The sequence below is a fragment of the Artemia sp. Qi Xiang Cuo genome, chromosome 19 (genome assembly GCF_049724085.1).
Source record: "Artemia sp. Qi Xiang Cuo chromosome 19, ASM4972408v1, whole genome shotgun sequence".
Lineage (NCBI taxonomy): Eukaryota > Metazoa > Arthropoda > Branchiopoda > Anostraca > Artemiidae > Artemia > Artemia sp. Qi Xiang Cuo.
Window position 1 is genome coordinate 11,977,804 of NC_142812.1, and position 18,436 is coordinate 11,996,239.

Below are 18,436 nucleotides of genomic sequence, written 5' to 3' on the forward strand. Positions count from 1 at the left end.
GGTTTTTGTTTATAAACAATTATCAAGACTTAGAGGATAGACAAAAATGTTTAGAAATGTTATAGAAAAACTGGAAATACAAGGAAAATAGTAAAGATATTGGTTCTCCCCCTTCAAAATATGTTAACTAGGATTGTTATTATTATTAATATCAAAATATGTCAAGTTGCCAAGTGCCATATCATTCACTTTGGCAAACAGAATCCATGCTGCTCTTATTTTTTTTTAGGCCACCCACTCTCTTCTGTAAATAATGAGCAAGATCTTGGTGTCAATATTGACAATGAATTAAAATTCAGCACACATGCTAAGAGGTCTGTGGCTGGGGCTAGTTCAACCCTAGCTAGTGCGCCATGGCTTGCTGCACCAATCTCTGTCAACAGCTGACTTGAAGGCTTCAGTATTAGGGGACATGACTGCATTCTGGCTAAGGGAATTCCATAAGCCAACCACACGGTTGGATAAAAATTTGTTTCGCAGCCTGGTATTAGCGCGTTTCCGGTAGAGCTTTAGGGGGTGCCCTCTTGTTCTTGACAAACTATCTAACTGGAATAAGTCAGGGATGATATCGTGGTTGCAGATCAATTTGAATGTCATCAATACATCTCCTCGCTTATGTCGTTATGTGAGAGATGGTATTTTGAGCCTCTGGAGTCTGGTAGAATATGGCAAATTTTGAAAACCCCTTATGCATTTTGTTGCTCTCCGCTGCACCGATTCCAGAATTGGTTGGTCAAGCTTGTTAACTGGAGTGGCAATGGACATCCCAAATTCTAATTTTGGTTGGATCAGGCCCTTTAGGAGCTTAGTAATCACTGCTGGAGATCTACTGCAGAACGTTCTCTTTATTATACCGAGAGTTTGGTTGGCTTTAGTTACTGCAGACTGCGTGTGTAAGTTGAATTTGAGCTTGTTATCAACCAAAACTCCCAGATCTTTTTCGCAGTGACTGGTGGTAAGTGGCTGTTTAGAACCACCATTGGATTCCATAAAATACTGGCTGAGAGGGTTGTTTGCTCCAAAGTGTATGACCTTGCATTTCTGGATATTAAATTCTAGTCGCCAGGTTTTTGCCCATGTTGAGAGTGCGTTGAGATCTGCTTGGATGTCTTTGGTACTTTGGGGGTCATAAATCGGACCAATTATTTTGGAATCATCAGCATATAAGCATATCTTATTCTTTATGATTGAAGATGCATCATTAATATAGATGTTGAATAGAGTTGGGCCCAAAACCGTGCCTTGGGGTACTCTGCTTTCTACATCTGCTGATTCTGAGAAGAAAGTTGATCCGCCATCCCCAAATACTCTTACCACCTGCTTCCTGTTGGTAAGAAATTGCATCGTCCAATTTATGACTTCATCGTGGAGGCCTATTGCGTGGAGTTTAGAATTTAGCCTCCTATGACATACTTTATCAAACGCTTTTGCTAAGTCTAATAATATCATATCAACTGGGGATCCCGTGTCCATAAGTTCTGTGACATGCTCGTAAGCATCAATGAGGTTAGTATCAACTGATCGCCTGGGGCGGAAGCCATGCTGGCTAGGAGATAGTAGCTTGTTCGCATTTAGGTGTTCAATAATGGCTGAGTTAACTTGCCTTTAAGAAGTTCTCCCACTCCTAAAGTGAGACTAATTGGTCAATAATTGCTGGCTTCATCTCTGCTGCTTCCTTTATAAACAGGTGTAATCTAAGCTTCCTTCCAATCTTGTGGAATAGATTTAGTATTTAGGGACTTTTGGAATAGTAGGGTGAGAGGATATGATAGTACTGCATATGTCTCCTTTAAGAGCCGAGGGGGCACTCCGTCAGGTCCTGTTGATTTATTTGGGTTAATCTTCTTTAGTCGGGTCTCTACATTTACTTTAGTAATATTAATGGGCGGCATACTTTTTTGAATTTCGTACTGTGGGGGGTCTGGAAGTGGGGCATTATCTGCAACTGTGAATACTGAAATAATCTGCTTATTTAATGCATTAGCTATCTCCCTTGGGTCGCAGATTTTAGATCCATCTTGTACAAGTTGAGTGACAGAATGCCTTCCAGGCTTACCCGATGACACATATCTCCAAAATTTCTTAGGGTTAGTTTTTTTTGCAGCTGCCACTGATTCCTCATACTTCTCGGTGATATTTCTGGAGAGACTTCTAAGCTTGTTACGTGCCTGCTTATATTTTGTGTAATAGTCAGCCTGGTTTTGATTCTTTGTGTACAGCTTCCAGTATTTCTTTTTTCTGTTCCTAGCCATTTTTATTTCTTTTGTAAAATACAGGAGGGTTATTGGTTTCCTTTTCCATTTTGTAGAAGAGTGATTTTCAATAGCCTTCAGTAATATTCTTTTTGCAGTTGTCCATGACTCTTCCACATCTGTATTCTCAATGAAAGACCAATCACATTGAGTCAGTTCCTGATGAATTAGACTGTAATCAGTGTACACGTGTTTTGTAAATTCTAGTCTTTGGGGATACAGTCTAAAACTGCAACTTATGACAATGTGGTCACTAGCTCCAAATGGTGGTAGGGGCTCGATGCTTATTATAGACTCTTGGTCTTTTGCTAGTAGTAGATCAAGTAGCGAAGGGTTCTGGCTATTTCTATATCTTGTCGGGAAGTTAACTGCCTGGTACAAAGAATGATTAAATAGGCACTCCAGGAATGGTCTTATTAAACTATTTTCAGAAAAACCAAATCTGTTGACCCATTGAATATTTGGGAGATTGAAATCACCAACAATAATTATGTTTCCTCGTAGCTTCATTTTAATATCAATTGAAGTACTCATAGCAAGTAAAGAGGATTCAAGGCTAGGGGAACTGGGGCTTCTATATATGCAACCAATGTAAAATGGCCCACAAGGCAGGAGGACAGATATCCACACTTGTTCAATATATGGTTCATAATCTGAATTAATATCTATGCTTCCTACCTTCAGAGAGCTTCGGATGTACACAGCTATTCCTCTTCCTCCTTCTCTAGATAAGTTGGTGACCAAGGTATAGTCGGGTATCTGGATCTGGGTATCTCCAAGAGGAGTGTTGGTCCATTTAGGTTTAATCTCGCAGAAAGCGTAAACGTCTGCTTTTTCCGTCGAAACGGCATATTTTATCTCATGGAGCTTTGACGTTAAACAATCTACGTTACTCAAGACAACTTTCAGACCATTGTTCATCCAATGCGTGCAACTTTTATTTGGGCTATTATCCAGATCAGTACATTCCCCTGACTCTATGCTGCTGTGGTTTGAAACATCACTCATGAAAACAGTCTGCTTAGAAAGAATACAGCTTACTAATCTTGCACTGTAAAAAGATTCACTTGATTCATCAATAGTACTTATTTCAACATTAGAAGACACAGGGCTATTTACACTACTATCTATTTTTTTTTGAGAATCATCTAGACTTGTGTGTCCTAAGCTTGAATTTGGAATGTCACTTGCCTCTTCATATTTTAAAAAGGTTATAAAAGTTCTTGAAGTGATATCTGGCATACAAGAGCTTTCCTATCCTGTAAGACTATCAAAGTTGAATCGCCCTACACTTGTATACAGGAGAAATAGAGGGGATGCCATTTTAGCCTTTAAGTTATTGAGGGCTAACATTCTCCCAGCAATATCCCCTACTGTTAGTACCAATTCGAGAACTAGAGATCATCAACTGAAACTTGTCAAGCAGTCTACAACATCTAGAGTCCATACTCAATTCTTCTCAACATGTATTGTCAACAGTTGGAACAAATTATCTAACAAAACTGTTACTGCTGAATCCATTGATGTTTTTAAATGAAGGCTAGATCCTGAGTAAGCAGCAATGTCAAAGGTTACCCATATGGATGTAAGGCTAAACAACTTAATTTAGTAAATGAGAAAAATTGATTATTAATTTGACCAAAGGACAAAAATATGCTTAAATTATGATGTTTGAAAATACTAGAGAACACTTAAGTTATAATGCCATGCCAAAACATTATTCCGCTTCTAATAAATCACTGTAACATCTAGGGAGGCCCATATCTGTTTAGAAGAGGGGTCTATATCTGGATAGTCAAAGAACATGGGATGTGTAATATTTTTTCTCTGCATTATTGGAGGGGGGCAACTGCCCTCTCCATTTGCCACCCCCAAACAAAACCCCTTTCTCTGTATAATTAATATCTTTATATTCACAGCTCCAAAATGTGAACATGTGTTTTGTAATACCTGCATTATTGAGTGGTTGACAGCAAACCTTACTTGTCGTATAGACAGAACCAGTTTAACTATTTATGCTCTGAAGCCTGCTCCAATGATCCTGAGGAATTGTCTTTCTATGTATTTATTTATTTCAATATATTGCAAATATGTATAAACTGATTTTTAAAAGACTTCAGACAGGATGGGTTTTGTAAAGTTTTTATTCTTTTTACCTTTATTTAGTTTATTAAAGTTTATAAAAAGTTTTTTTTTTTTTGTTCTTCCAACCATGCTTTAAAAAGTGTAATGGAATAGAACTTCCCAATCAGTTCTTCTGGATGATTTGTTTAGATCAACTTGTTTTGCAAAATCTTGACTGGATTCCTGTGAAAATAGGCTTTTTCTCTATATACACTATTTCTAAAATGTGCTTTAGGAAGTTTTTGTGCAGATATACTGTTTTGCACCATAAGAAATATAATAAGACACTTTGACCACTCAATTTTCTTCTGATATTGATTATATCCTATAAATCAATAGAATGGGACATAAACCACTTTAACAAGGCGTGGAACAAAGTCACACTCAGGTATTTCTAGCTAAAATTGTCTTCTACTTGGGGATATTATAGAAATCAGTTTTTTGACAATGTTGGATTTCTTATCAGAGCTATGAATATAGCACTGATTTTTCTAGGTGGTAAGGGGGAAATCAATCTGAATTTTTGTCTTAAGAGAAGTCACAGTCTGTATTGGGATTATCAAGTGTGTCTTAACCCACACATTCACCATATGAATTGTAGTGATGGGTCTTGAAAAGATATTTCCAGCAGCCACGCAGAGAGAGATCTTGGTGTTCTGGTAGATGACGAGTTGAATTGCCAGTTCATGCACATGCAACTATTGCAAAGGCTAATCAGACACTTCGCTTAATCAAAAGAATGTTTACTAGCAGATCTCAAAATGTTGTTACTAAGCTGTATTAGTCTAGTTCAACCAAGGCTAGAATTTGGAATGTGTGTTGAATACCCAATCAGCAAGACTGACCAAGCAGCTATGGAATCAGTCCAGAGGAGGGCAACAAAATGTATTAAAGACCTCTGTGATGTTCCATATCCACCCTGTCTGTGCAAGCTCAGAATACCATCTCTAACATATAGATGCAAACAAGGTGATGTGATACCAGCATACAAGCTTCTAAATGCTGAGGATACAATTCCTAACCTTTTCCAATTGAACAATTCAAATATAACTCGTGGTCTCCCTCTCATAAGCTTTTCTGGAAACAAGCAAATACCAGACTAAGGAACAAATTCTTTACATATAGAGTTGTCAGCTTGTAGAATTCCCTCAGTGGAAAAACAGTGACACCTACCAGCATGGAGGCATTCAAGTCATCAGTGGATAGGGAGTGACTCAATAAACCATGGAGCACTGCTTGGGACCCCACAGAGGTCCAACTATCTTCACTGAAGCTTGGGGACACAGGATTCATCTTATTGCTTACAATTGCAATTTAAGGTAATAATTTTTACTGAGATGAGGCCAGCCTGGCCCTCCCTCCCAAGAAGAAACAAACCAGAAACACTACCTGGCATCAATCCCTTAACCAACAAATAGGAAGCACTACCAAAAATGCAACCCCCAAATATATGCTTATTCAATCTAAACTGTAATGTAGTTAAGGCCATGAACATACATCAACTACAGAAAACAAAAATTATTGCACAATTGGCAAAAATCTACATCCCAGATGATATGCTCATTCAAGCAAAGAAAGATCTTGCTTTGCTTTTAACAAAGCTGAACATTGATACACAGTCATATGAAGAATAAATCAACAACACAACATTTATCAATACTCCAATGGAATGTAAGATCACTCACAGAAAATAATCTAAATGAACTAATATCATTTATGAATAATAATTCCATTAATATTGCTTGCCTCCATGAAACTCATTTAACCCAAAATCAACAAATTAAGTCTCTGGGATATACTATCCTGAGAAAGGATAGATCTTCAGAGAGAAAAGGAGGTGGTGTAGCTTTATTAGTTAATAACAATATAAAATTTTGTGTCATCAATTTTCCAGATTTTGAAAATGATGTTGATGTAATTGGTATAAGTGTTTGGCTGAATAATTTAAAAACCTACATAATAAGCTTTTATAACCCTAATGGCCAAACTACAGATGCCAAGGATTTCTTTACTTATATAAATAATTCTAATATGTTAAAAAATATCATTATTTGTGGTGATTTCAATGCCCACAGCCTTTTTTGGGGAAATAAACCAGCAAATAAAGCTGGTAAATTTATTGAGCATATGACTTCAAATAATAATGAATTAGCTGTTGCTACCCCTCCAAACCTGAATACATATTTTAACCCCAAAAGTGGCAAATTGTCCACAATTGATCTACAAATTGTGTCTTTAAATTTGTTGAACAAAATTTACATAAATAAAACTGATAGTCTATGTACAGACCACTTTGCTATAGTTTGCTTCCTAAATGAACCTGCTGAAACTTCATCTCATACCTCCAAATATATCAACACTAAAGCAAATTGGTCTATTTTCCAAAATAAGCTAAATGATGAAATTACAAGTTTCACCCAAAGTTCATGCATTTCTAACACAACATTTGACACAAATGCTGAAGCATTGACATCTTTACTAATAAATACAGCTAATCATGCTATCCCCAGGACAACACCTAAGAAAATATTCCCTAAACAAATTCCTAAAGCATGGTGGACAAATGACAGCCTAAATAGATGGAGGATAAAAAGGAAGCTAGGACAGAATTCATAAAAAAAACCAACACCTACTACTTACTTAAAAAAATTACAAGCAGAATCTAATCTAAAAAGGACTATAATAGATGCTAAATATAAATACTGGAATAATTTTGCAAATAATCTCTCCAGAGAAACGCATGAGCCAATTATACATAAAGTCATAAGCCACATATGTGGGAAAAAGACTTCTCCCAACCCACTCCTGTATGAACTTATACATAATAATACCCATTATGACAATGATATTGAAAAGGCTAACCTATTTGCAACTCTTTTTGTTAATAAGCTAACATCAAATAATCAAAGCAAACTGTCCACAATTTCTATGAACCCTAGTTACCAACCACACCCAGGATCCGAGTACATAACTAATCCATTTTCAATCCAGGAATTGAATAATGCAATACATCATATTAGGTCCAAAACTAGCAGCAGCTATGACAATGTACACCCCACATGGATAAAGAAATCTCACACCTTCATACAAACAAGAACTGCTAAATTGTTATAATCAAGCTTGGTCATCTTATAGGTTCACCAATATATTGAAATGTTCGTCCCTCCTACCAATCCTAAAGAAAAATAAACAAAAAGATAACCCTGAGTATTATAGGCCCATAATGATTACACCTGTGATGGGGAAAATAATGGAGAAAATGATTTATCACAGACTCCTCTGGTTTGTTGAGAAAAATAACATGATCCGACACACTCAAACTGCATTCAGGAAATACCACTCCTCAACAGATGCTTTCATTTTGCTAACAAATGCAATAAATGAATCTTTCTCAAAAAATAATATCCTAGTGGCCGCTTTCCTAGATTTTGAAGGAGCATATGACAATGTGAACCACCAAATCCTTTTAAATAAACTTGCAAACATTGGAATACCTCCTAAGCTAGTATCCTTTATTAAGTCCTTCATATAAGTGCGAAGTTTCATTGTTTGTGTTGGTTAAGCCTCTTCACCCCAAAAGACAATATCCAAAGGCCTAGCTCAGGGAGCAGTCCTCAGTTGCCTCCTATTTGCCCTATATCTCTGGGACATGAACCTACCCCACACGAATCTACAATATGCTGATGATCTGGTGCTACGGTCATCTGGCAACACCTTTCAGATAGCACAGTCAAATCTGCAAAAGTCACTTTTCCAGTTTGAAAAATTCTCTCAACATTCAGATTTACCCATTGCACCCACCAAGTCAAAAATAATCCAATTTCACCAGAAACGAAACCATGTTAATGCTAAACTAACTCTAAATAAAACAACTATTCCAGAAGATAATAATATTAATTACCTAGGTCTCATGTTTGACCAAAAACTTAATTTCCACCTCCACATTTCAAACACAATAAAAAAATGCTATAGAAAATCAAATATACTAAAAAGACTTCTTTCCACACCCTGGGGTTGTAAGGAGAAAACCTTACTCCAGTTTTATAAATCACATATAAGACCCCATATTGACTATGGGCTCATTGTCTATGGTGCTTGCGCAAAGACCCAGATGCAAAAAATTGAAACAACACAAAATGATATAATACGTCTCATATTTGGTCTTAGGAAACCCACAAGCACCAAGTCTCTGCTTATGGAGAGTGGATTAACAACAATAAGGGAGAGACGTAGCTTTCTCTCGATAAAACATCTTACAAAAATAGAATCAAATAGCTCACACACATTACATAATTGGTTAAGAAATCCAGCCATGTATAGAGGTATTGCAGATGAGTATGCCAATATTCAAAAGAAGTTCCCTGTACCAGCAAAGTCTATTGCACCTACTTTCCCTCAATCCCCTCCATGGAATTGGTCATTTCCCATAATAAATACTGAATTTTCAAAATGGAATAAAGATTTAACCCCCATTGCTTTTGTTCAGAAAAAATTTGCAGAACTCAATACAATTACCTATAAAAATCACTTCCAAATATTTGTTGATGGGTCAAAAATGAATGAGAAGGTTGCAAGTGGTGTTTTCCTTCCTCACCTGAAAATTGCAATGGGCGAGAGATTATTTAATAAGTTATCTATAATGTCTGCATCATGGCATTAGAACACTTTAAGAAAAACCAATCTTTGATTGATAATTCGAATAATATTATCATCTATTCCGACTCTTTATCAAGCCTTGAGTTGCTGGCCTCAGCTCCTCAATATAAGTTGGACATTGACACTTATCATTGTCTCAGTATTATTGATAATCTTGCTTCAAGTGGCATAAAGACTTACTTTCAGTACATTCCTAGCCACTCTGGCATAAGTGGTAATCATCAGGTTGATGAAATAGCAAAAAATGCTATAAATATTGACCAGCCAAGTGGGAGACCAATCCCAATTAGAGATATTTACCGATGGAGGCTATCAGATATTAATTTTAATAAGATTAATCCTATCCTTTCCCCCTTTCCCAATAAGTATCTTTCTAAAATTTATCATAGAATTCGTTCTGGAACAAATGGACTAAATTTCCTTGCATTCTCATATAAGCTTTCTAATTCAAGTGGTTCAATTCCCCTGTCCCCTCTTTGCAGGCATTGTAATATGAATAATGAAACAATTGACCATTGCCTATTTGAATGTAATATGCTGACGTCTGCACAACATACCTTGCTTTCTAAACTGTTAAAATACCTCAAACACCACAAAATCCCACTATCAGCCAAGAGCCTAATCAACTAGACCTGCACACAGATCATAGAAATTGAGATCTATCATCTTATATTTGAACTCCTAGAGTCAAAAGATCTGCTGGATGATATCTGAATATATCTTATAACTATGAGGCAATCAAGCCAGTAGCCCTGTAGCCTACAGAGTGGAGTAAAAGGAAAAGGGCTAAATAGTTTTACTGAAAAGCTCGCTTGCTGTTAAATAGAAGAAGAAGAAGAAAAAAGAAGAATTTTCTGTCTTTTCATGATTCAGTTCCAAAACAGAGTTTTTGACATTTGGGATTCCAATAGTGTTCTTTTGATTTTAGTCTGCCATCAGTTTCAAGGGATTTGAGCTCTTTTAAAAATTTCTGAAAATTTGTTTCTGCAATGAACTTTACATTTGAGTGAACATGTATAATACTTTGCATTCCTTTATAGCTTTAAACCATCGTCGCTGCTTTTTGCACTTCACTAGGAAGTGTCCTATTCTATCATATCAGGTGCTAACTGGTGGCACAGAAACTGGTCTTCCTTCTAATATTGAAGACCTTGGTTCCCCTCTTCCATAATTTATTTTCAAAAGGGCTTGTGCGACCTCCTGTCTAAAATCTACAAGTCATTTCCTTTTTTGTGAACCACCATATTGATTAGTGTACAAGCATTGACGACAGCCAAGTCTAACAGGCGCACGAATAGAGCCCAATACCATTTCTTTCCTCTAATAGACACAGCATACTTGCTGACAAGCCAGTCATTTAAATCAAATCCACCCATGTACCGGTTGTATTGCTAGTGGATAAGGCTGCTGCGCTGCCATCTTTCCCATCTGTCCCTTAACTCTTCGTTCAACCAGTCTTAGTGGATCTAGGCTTAGATGGTTGTATGCAACAGAGACAATGTTATTGTCCTGCCGTTTTACGACCAATATATCGTTGGCTGCATCAAACCAATAATCATAGGCTCCATGTTGCTCTTTCTTAAAATCCTTGTTGGAAGGGAAAGGGCACCTTGCCTATCGGTTTTCTCTAACTGATCCAGTTGCTTGAAAGCCAGCTCCTTTCAGATCACACAAAAGCTGATGACTTGTAAAGAAATTGTCAAAATATACCTCGTGGCTGTTGCCATTTTCAACAATTTACAGAAGTCTTTTCACGACTCGAGACCCTAGGCCTTCTTTAGCAGTCTGAGATGGGGCACTAGGCTCCTTCCCCGAGTACAGATGAAACTAAAGGCAATAGCCATCCGAAGTGCATAAAGCCCATAGTTTATATCCGAATCGAATGGGCTTGCCTCGGATGAACTACTTCAGGCTATGTTTCCTGTAATACTTCACAATCATTTTGTCGATGGATAGATGCTGAGAGAAAATTCCAAACTGCTTAAAGTTTACGTTGGTTATGTTGAAGAGGGGCTTCACCTTGAAATCCCGCTGATCTTTGAGGCTTTGAACTGTATTGATGTCCACGAAATGGATATTCTCTTTTATCTTCATGGATCGATTTCTGGACATTGCTTGCTTGACCAGGTCACTTCCAAGATCTTCATTGACTGACCAATAAGCTCTTTGGGAGTACAATCTAATATAGCCCGAAAAAAATCAGTATTCCCACAAACACATGTATTTCGTTAGCTGATGTAGTGAAGTCAAAGTTTCCCTTGTGAGGTCAAAAAATTTATTGTGTAGAAACAAAGCCAAAACCTCTACTGATGTTTTTCCTTCTATTGCTTCTCAGGTTTTCTCAAGTGCCTTAGCTGCTCCCTCGCCCAAGTTTCGCCAAAGAAAGGTTCACTTTTGCTTCTTCCATTTCGGGTTCACGGCTTTGAATTGCCTCTTCTGTGGCCCACCTCTCGAATTTGATGCACCCTTTTCTTCTGTGAGGATGATGTTGTCGATGTCTTCAAATTATTCTTCTTCGAGAGTACCTGGTCTGAAATCTACTTCAACAGTTCCCAGGACGTCATTTACAATCGGACCCACCGTTTTGTTGTCATTTTCTTCATGTTCATCATATGCTTGATTGGGATCAGGAGGCAGGACAACAACCTGAAAATCGTCACATGCAAATTCTTTGTCTTCTCGGAGGTCTAGAACTTCACTCAGTGAAATGCAGGGGTTTTTTGTCTTCATTTTCAGAAATCTGGAAGACAAAGAAAAATCTATAGAAAAATTTATAGATATTTCTTCCATGGTGACTAATAGGCTAAAGCTGAAAGATGATAAAGAACCCACATTATTATTGTTACTTTTACTTATGCCCGATCAAATTGGGAAAAACGGATTAATAATACGAGAAAACAAGAAAAACACACATGGACATCACAAGTAAACTAAACGCATAGGTGAACACTCGGAAGAAAATTGCAGAGAGAATTATGACTGAAACCAAAAAAGCGTATATAAAGTTTTCCCCAAGTTGTCACCATAAAGAATCAACCAAAGACTCATTAAAAAATTTTTTTAATCTCAAGTGAAATTAGCAATCAAAATGTTATCCTTGAAATTTCACGTACAAAAAGTAACCCTTACAGCCCACTGTCCTATAAATATGACATCAACGAAAAAAGCCGTAAAACTATGAACTTACTTGTCAGGTCTGTTTTTATTCAGGAACTTGGTTAAATATACAGTTGTCTAACTGCTATCAAAGTCACTACTGTCTAGTGGAATTTTAACTATTTTTTACCGAATTTTGAAAACTACCGTTGTGGAATTATGCTAATTGTGACTTTAATAATGCTACTGATCTGATATTGAATGATCAAATGGCCTAGAAAAATTAACCTAGATAGCTTGGTCACCAGGGAAGCCTTTATCACTAAAAGCAAATTGTCCTCAGTGTAAATTTAGCCACAAAAAAATTTAAAACCAGCTGTCCTATAAATAGGACAGTGGGCCGTAACGGGTTAAGGGAAGATTTTTCAATTACCATAACAGTCATAGATGACTTTCAAAGTTAGAAAATGTTATTATTGCTCTAAGCTAGTTAAACGTGGATATCCTCTGTAATATCATTTAAATTTTCAACAGATTTTTATTTTTATGCAGATTAACCTTGAGCTGTAGCAACCAGACACATGGATGCCCTGCCATATTGACATTGGAAAGACTTGAAGCTCATAATCTAGAATGTTGCTTCAGCCCTAAGAGACTAGTTACTTGCCAAACAGGATGTGGAACTTCTCTACCCTTTGAGGAACTACAAAAGCATAATTGCTTTCAAAGTTTGAAATTTGAAGTAGAATCAAAATTAGCAATATTTCAAAAAGAAAATGAAGAAAAAATTTCCAAGATGCAGTCAGAATTGGACATGTTTAAAGCAGAAGTTGATGCATTAAAAAAAGGAAACCCAGAGAAGCAGTCAACAAGTTCAGATTCACAGCTGTTACCACCAACAGCTGGACAAAGTCAGGCAGTATATCAGGTAAATCTTTATTGCTCCGTGGTGTAAATTCTTAGAAATTTGGAGGGGAGACAAATGTGTTTTTTTTTTAATCTAGGGGAGGGGGGGCTTTTTTTTTAACTTGAGTAATATTTTCCATAGTTATTATGAGAAATGAAACAACAACAAAATGCACAAGTGGAACAAATTTGTGTATTATTACTGACTAAAGCAAGTTACAGCATGGTAAGGTCAGAGTATAACTACAAAAGTCATTGCCACTGTTTAATAAAATATTTTGATAAAACAAAAATGTGATGAAGCTATTTGGCCACCCACTGGGATGGATTCTTTTTTTGGGATCTGGCTGTCCCAGTGAGCAAGAACCTTGAGCGATGGAAACAGCTAAGTTCCCCTTCCCTTGACAAAGTTGGTAAAATAACACTTGAAAATTTGTAAACAGATGGAATTTCTAAAGCAACATTTATTTTGGAAAGGTTTTCTTGTGGCTGATTTTGATTTCCTACAGACTTCGGCCCCGTTTCGTATTGACTGACCTCACTGATTGCACATTCCCTCTTTGTTTCTCTTTCCGTCTTTACCATATGATTTATTTTATAGTTAGTCCTTTTTTAGACCTTACAACAACAACTTTTTTCCTGTTCATTTTAGGACGTTTCTTTTAGAACATTCGGAATCAGTGCGTCTTTTTGGTCAGGAATTGTATTTTTTTTTTTTTTTTTGGTCAAATTTGGTAGAAAAAAGTGTTTGGTTGTAAAAGGGTTAAAGAAGGATTTCTTGTAAAGTAGGATAATCAAAAGGAAAAAAACTGAAAAAAAAATCTGCAAAATGTAAGTGATAAGCAATAAAGCCTGCTGTGAATTAGAAGAAAAAGAAGAAGAATAAAAAAAGTTATAGCAAAGACTTAACAATACTATTATAATTGTTAATAGTAGTTTATCAAACATAAGGATGGCTATATATCTTTTTAAAAACAAAATGGATATAATTTTTGAATCCTCTTAGCCAACCTACACATTCTACACTCCTCATATCAAGACCTTTATTGAAAGTAAGGGGAAATCCATTCTTCAAAATTGGAATAAAGTGCGAGATTTAGCGACCAAAAGCTATGTCTTTTGGTCGCTGGTGGTACTAGGGCCAAGATGGCCATTAGGACTTATTCACCGGTGGCACTAGGGCCAAGGGTGTGTACAAATGCAGGGAGTAATTGCGGAAGGGGAGTCCTCGTTTGTAAAACACTCAGAAACCGGTTACATAACAGTTCAAAAATAAACCACTGAAGCATGCGTGGACGAGAAATCCCTACTTTTACCTGCAAGGCTTTGACAATGACAGGGCACCATAGTAGATGGTGCCATTCAGTCATGATTGCGCATTAATCATCAATATATCAGTAGTGTTTCCATAAACACTTGCATCCACGCATATACAAGCAAAGGGATTTAAAATTCCCATCAATACATCTATATATCAGTATTGTTTCTATAGACACTTGCATCCACGCATACACCGCAAAGGGATTTTAAATTCCCATCAACCCGTTCCAATGCGTAGAAACAGCCGCCACAAACGCCCTCACCATCAAATTAATAAAAAAGAAAAGAGTATTGACTATGGGCCTGCTCGGAGTAGTAATTGCTTTACTAGGAATATAGTTAATCGAAAGGGCATGAGAGATTTATAAGTATAAACTAGCGCTAGTAGCGAAAAGAAAAAACACCAGCGGTATTTAGCTCAGTGACTTAGCATGACCCAAAATGTTGCATAAATGTCTTTCCGTTACTTTCAAGTGCAAGGAAGGGCAAAGGCACAAAAATTATGCCATCATTAGTCCTAACCACTTATAGTCAACTAGTTTTGAACATGCCAGACTTTTCACAGCTGACCAACACCAACTTTGTGCACAGGATTAAAACTTAAAATAGTTCGCACTTTATTCGCAATAATTCACGCTAGATTAGCACTGTATTATAGTAATCAAATGAAATTAGTATTTTTAAATATAAATTGAGTGCTTACGATTCTCATCAATGTTTCTCACCTTTAGACTTTTCTAAATTTGTATAAACAAAATCTAAAAAGCATCTTCTGGCCAGACTTTCGGCATGGCAGTCGTTAACCGCATGTCCTTCTCTGTTTAAGTTTTTTCCTTGGATGACTTTCGTGCCAGTCGTAAGTGCAATTACTTCGAAGTCATCATTCGGCTTCTGAACAATAATAGACGAAATGACTTTGAATTCTACTGACATGGATTTCTGGACGTCTTTCCGTGCCATTAGTTCAGAAACTTTGGCCTCAACCAGACTAGAACACAAAAAAAAAACAATGAAAAAAAAGAAGACAATGAAAGTACATTCCACTTGAACTTTCTGAATTATGGCATGTACAAGAAGCTAATTTTCAACAACAACTTGGCAACTTGGAGAAGGCTGATAGAGTTGCTAACTAGTCCTCTTTACATTGGCGAACCTGCTGAGCAAGAGCTTTAAGTTAATTGGGTCGAGTACAAACGTTGAAAATAACGATGATAGTCCCCCTCACATGGGGAACAATTTCTATTCATTTCAAGTTTTCATATTACTTCTTATTTTCAATTAAAAGGCCTTGTTTTTATTTAATGATATAAAACACAAAAGTATATTAACTATCTAAATAGAAGCATCAAAATTGGAAATACGATTTGTTTCCTGTTTAAAAAATTCAATACTATTTTCAGAAATGAATGAGGATTCAAAGACTTCATTTGAAATCTTTATTTTTCTTTAAACATCACTTTTCTAGATTTTGTTTCAACAAAACCTACTCTTCTTTTTTTTTTCTCAATATTTTTTATTGCCATTTTTACATCCAAAGTAAAAGAACGAATTGAGTACGCACGCACACCCCCATGGACATCAAAACGAGTGCAGGCTTATATTTCTACTAGCGGTGATTTTTGTTGCAAATTTTACCAATACATTTATTGGCCTTGGACTTTTGATTTTAATTCCAATGCAGAGATTTAGGTTGAGTCTCATCCTGAATATTGCCCTGACAGTCATAACGCGTCTATACCTTAAGCATCATGAGCAGAAATTATAGATAACAGATCACACCTTGCCTTAATTAATCTATAAGATAAGTGGAAGAGTCCATAGCTGTATCCTTCTCTTTTGGGTATCCATATTGCATGTTGCTTCTTTTTTCCTTCTTATTCTTTCCTTTATTATTTTTCTTCTTATTGTTTCCCCTACAACCCAGGAATGTGAGAAAAACAGAACAGTGTTCTGTTTGAGGTTCATTAGCTATATTCGCCCCATAAATATTAATGTCTGAAAATCCCTAATACCACGAGCTGTCAACTGAGCGCAGCCACAATACCATTGATGCTGAACAACATTGAACTATGTGCTGAATAGCATTGTGCTGAATAACATTGAACTATGTTAACAGCTAACAGCCTTTAGCTGTTAGAAATACTTTTATTTGCCTCTTTTTCCCTAGCACTAAATAACTTAAGTGTTCAATGTTAATTTTAACAAAAATGTAGATAAAGCTATGATTATTCTACTTTTGCCTGGGAAGTGTTATTGTTAGTTTCTATAGCTTGAAGCTTATGACTTTTATTTCAAAATTGAAATAAAATGAAGTAATGACGCAAGTTTGCCTTGTTACAACTGATTAAACGAAGCAGAAGTGTCAATATGCTGGAATATGTTTAATAGATTTCGTAAAATATCTTTGTAATGTATTTATCTAAGTCAATTGGTGCCCGTGGATACTCTAGAAATTTTTAAGAGAGGAGCCTGCCTAACTGGGCACCACTGAACTAACAGGGCACATTGAAGCCTTACCTATGCCTATTAAATCACTCTACCTAAAAACAATCAATCTGTAAACTACTTTAGAGCAAACTAGAAAAAGAAAACCGCAGAAAACCGGCCTGAAAAGAAAGTTATATATGCTACTACTAAAAGTGAAAAACAACCAGAACCTTGAGATCTCTTCAACTGGCACTTGTTCAAATGACTTCTCAAAAGTAAGTATATCCAAAGTATATATATATATATATATATATATATATATAAAGTATATATATATATATATAAAGTATATATATATATATATATATGTATATATATATGTATATATATGTATATATATATATATATATATAGTATATATATATATATATATATATATATGTATATATATATATATATATATATATGTATATATATATATATATATATATATGTATATATATAACACAAATATTGACGAAGACCACACTGCCTTTCCATATAAAACAAACACAACTTAAAAACAATAGGGAAACTTTTTCCAAGACAGTACAATTTAAATCGGTGAATATTTCGGCCCCTATGTCCAAGGCTGTCTTTAGCACAACATTAAAGAAAAAAATATATATAAAAACAAACTTACATTAAAATACGAAGTTTAAACTAAAAATGCTTTTAAAAAACGCTTTAAAAAAAAAACCTTTAAAACAGCCCCAGTATCCTTACTTCAACGAAGTTCAACCAGGACTGATAAATAAAAGGATGAGAGAGGATGAATTAATTCAAACGAAATAAAAAGAAATTATTTACTGCAAGTTTCCAAAGCTAATTTTGCTTTTTTAGCAGCTAGTCTTAAAGGCCTTTTTGTAACGGGTTCAATACTATTGTCAATTACTACTACTACTAAAAACTCATCACAGCACCAAGCCGCCTGAGGCCAACACAGCTACGCACGCTCCTCCTCCACCCCAATCTATTCAAAGCCTCCCTTTTTACACCCGCCCACGAAGTTCCCATTTCCTTTAAATCTTTCTTTATGACGTCCTCCCACCCCAGACGGGGGACGACCTGCTTTCCCTTTAGCCCAAGATGGTTGGCCGAAAAGAACAATCTTCGGCAATCTGTCATCCTTCATCCGCAAAACATGCTCTAACCACCTCAACCTTTCTTTCATTATAGACCTAGAAAGCGGTATTAAACCACATTTTTGTATAGCCTATTGTTTGAAATACGGTCAGTCAGCCGGGTACCCAGAACAATCCTTGAAGCAATTTCTCTGGAAAACATTTAGCAAATCTTCATCCACTTTTCGGAGCGTCCATGCTTCAGAGCCATATTTGACCACTGTCATCACTGTAGCTTCTAAGATTCTAATCTTGGTTTGCAGACTTATCTTCCTATTCTTCCCGACTTTTTTTTAACTGTGAAAAAACACCCTGAGCCTTGGCTATTCTATTTTTAACATCTTCACTACTCCCACCATCTTTACTAATAATACTACCAAGGTAAGTGAAGCTGCCCACCTGATCAATCTTTTCATTACCCAACGTCACCTTTTCATCTTCACTTATTCCTAGCCTTAGTGACTTAGTCTTCCTAACATTAATTTTCAAACC

At 36.1% G+C, this 18,436-nt stretch overlaps 2 protein-coding genes across 2 annotated transcripts in view; one reads left to right on the plus strand and one right to left on the minus strand.

Annotated features, from left to right (window-relative positions):
* Positions 1-13,119, plus strand: part of LOC148940505 (E3 ubiquitin-protein ligase NRDP1-like) — a 29,387-nt gene extending 16,268 nt beyond the window's left edge. Inside the window, exons 2-3 of the mRNA XM_089105005.1 lie at positions 4,172-4,313; positions 12,681-13,119. Coding sequence (XP_088961131.1) covers positions 4,172-4,313; positions 12,681-13,083 — 545 coding nt within the window. The 3' untranslated portion in view covers positions 13,084-13,119. The remainder of the gene's footprint in view (positions 1-4,171; positions 4,314-12,680) is intronic.
* Positions 13,120-15,065: 1,946 nt separating this feature from the next.
* The window catches only part of LOC148940506 (E3 ubiquitin-protein ligase NRDP1-like), a 79,629-nt gene continuing 76,258 nt past the window's right edge, over positions 15,066-18,436 (minus strand). Inside the window, exons 5-6 of the mRNA XM_089105006.1 lie at positions 16,367-16,443; positions 15,066-15,342 (exon numbers count right to left, since the gene is read on the minus strand). Coding sequence (XP_088961132.1) covers positions 15,066-15,342; positions 16,367-16,443 — 354 coding nt within the window. The remainder of the gene's footprint in view (positions 15,343-16,366; positions 16,444-18,436) is intronic.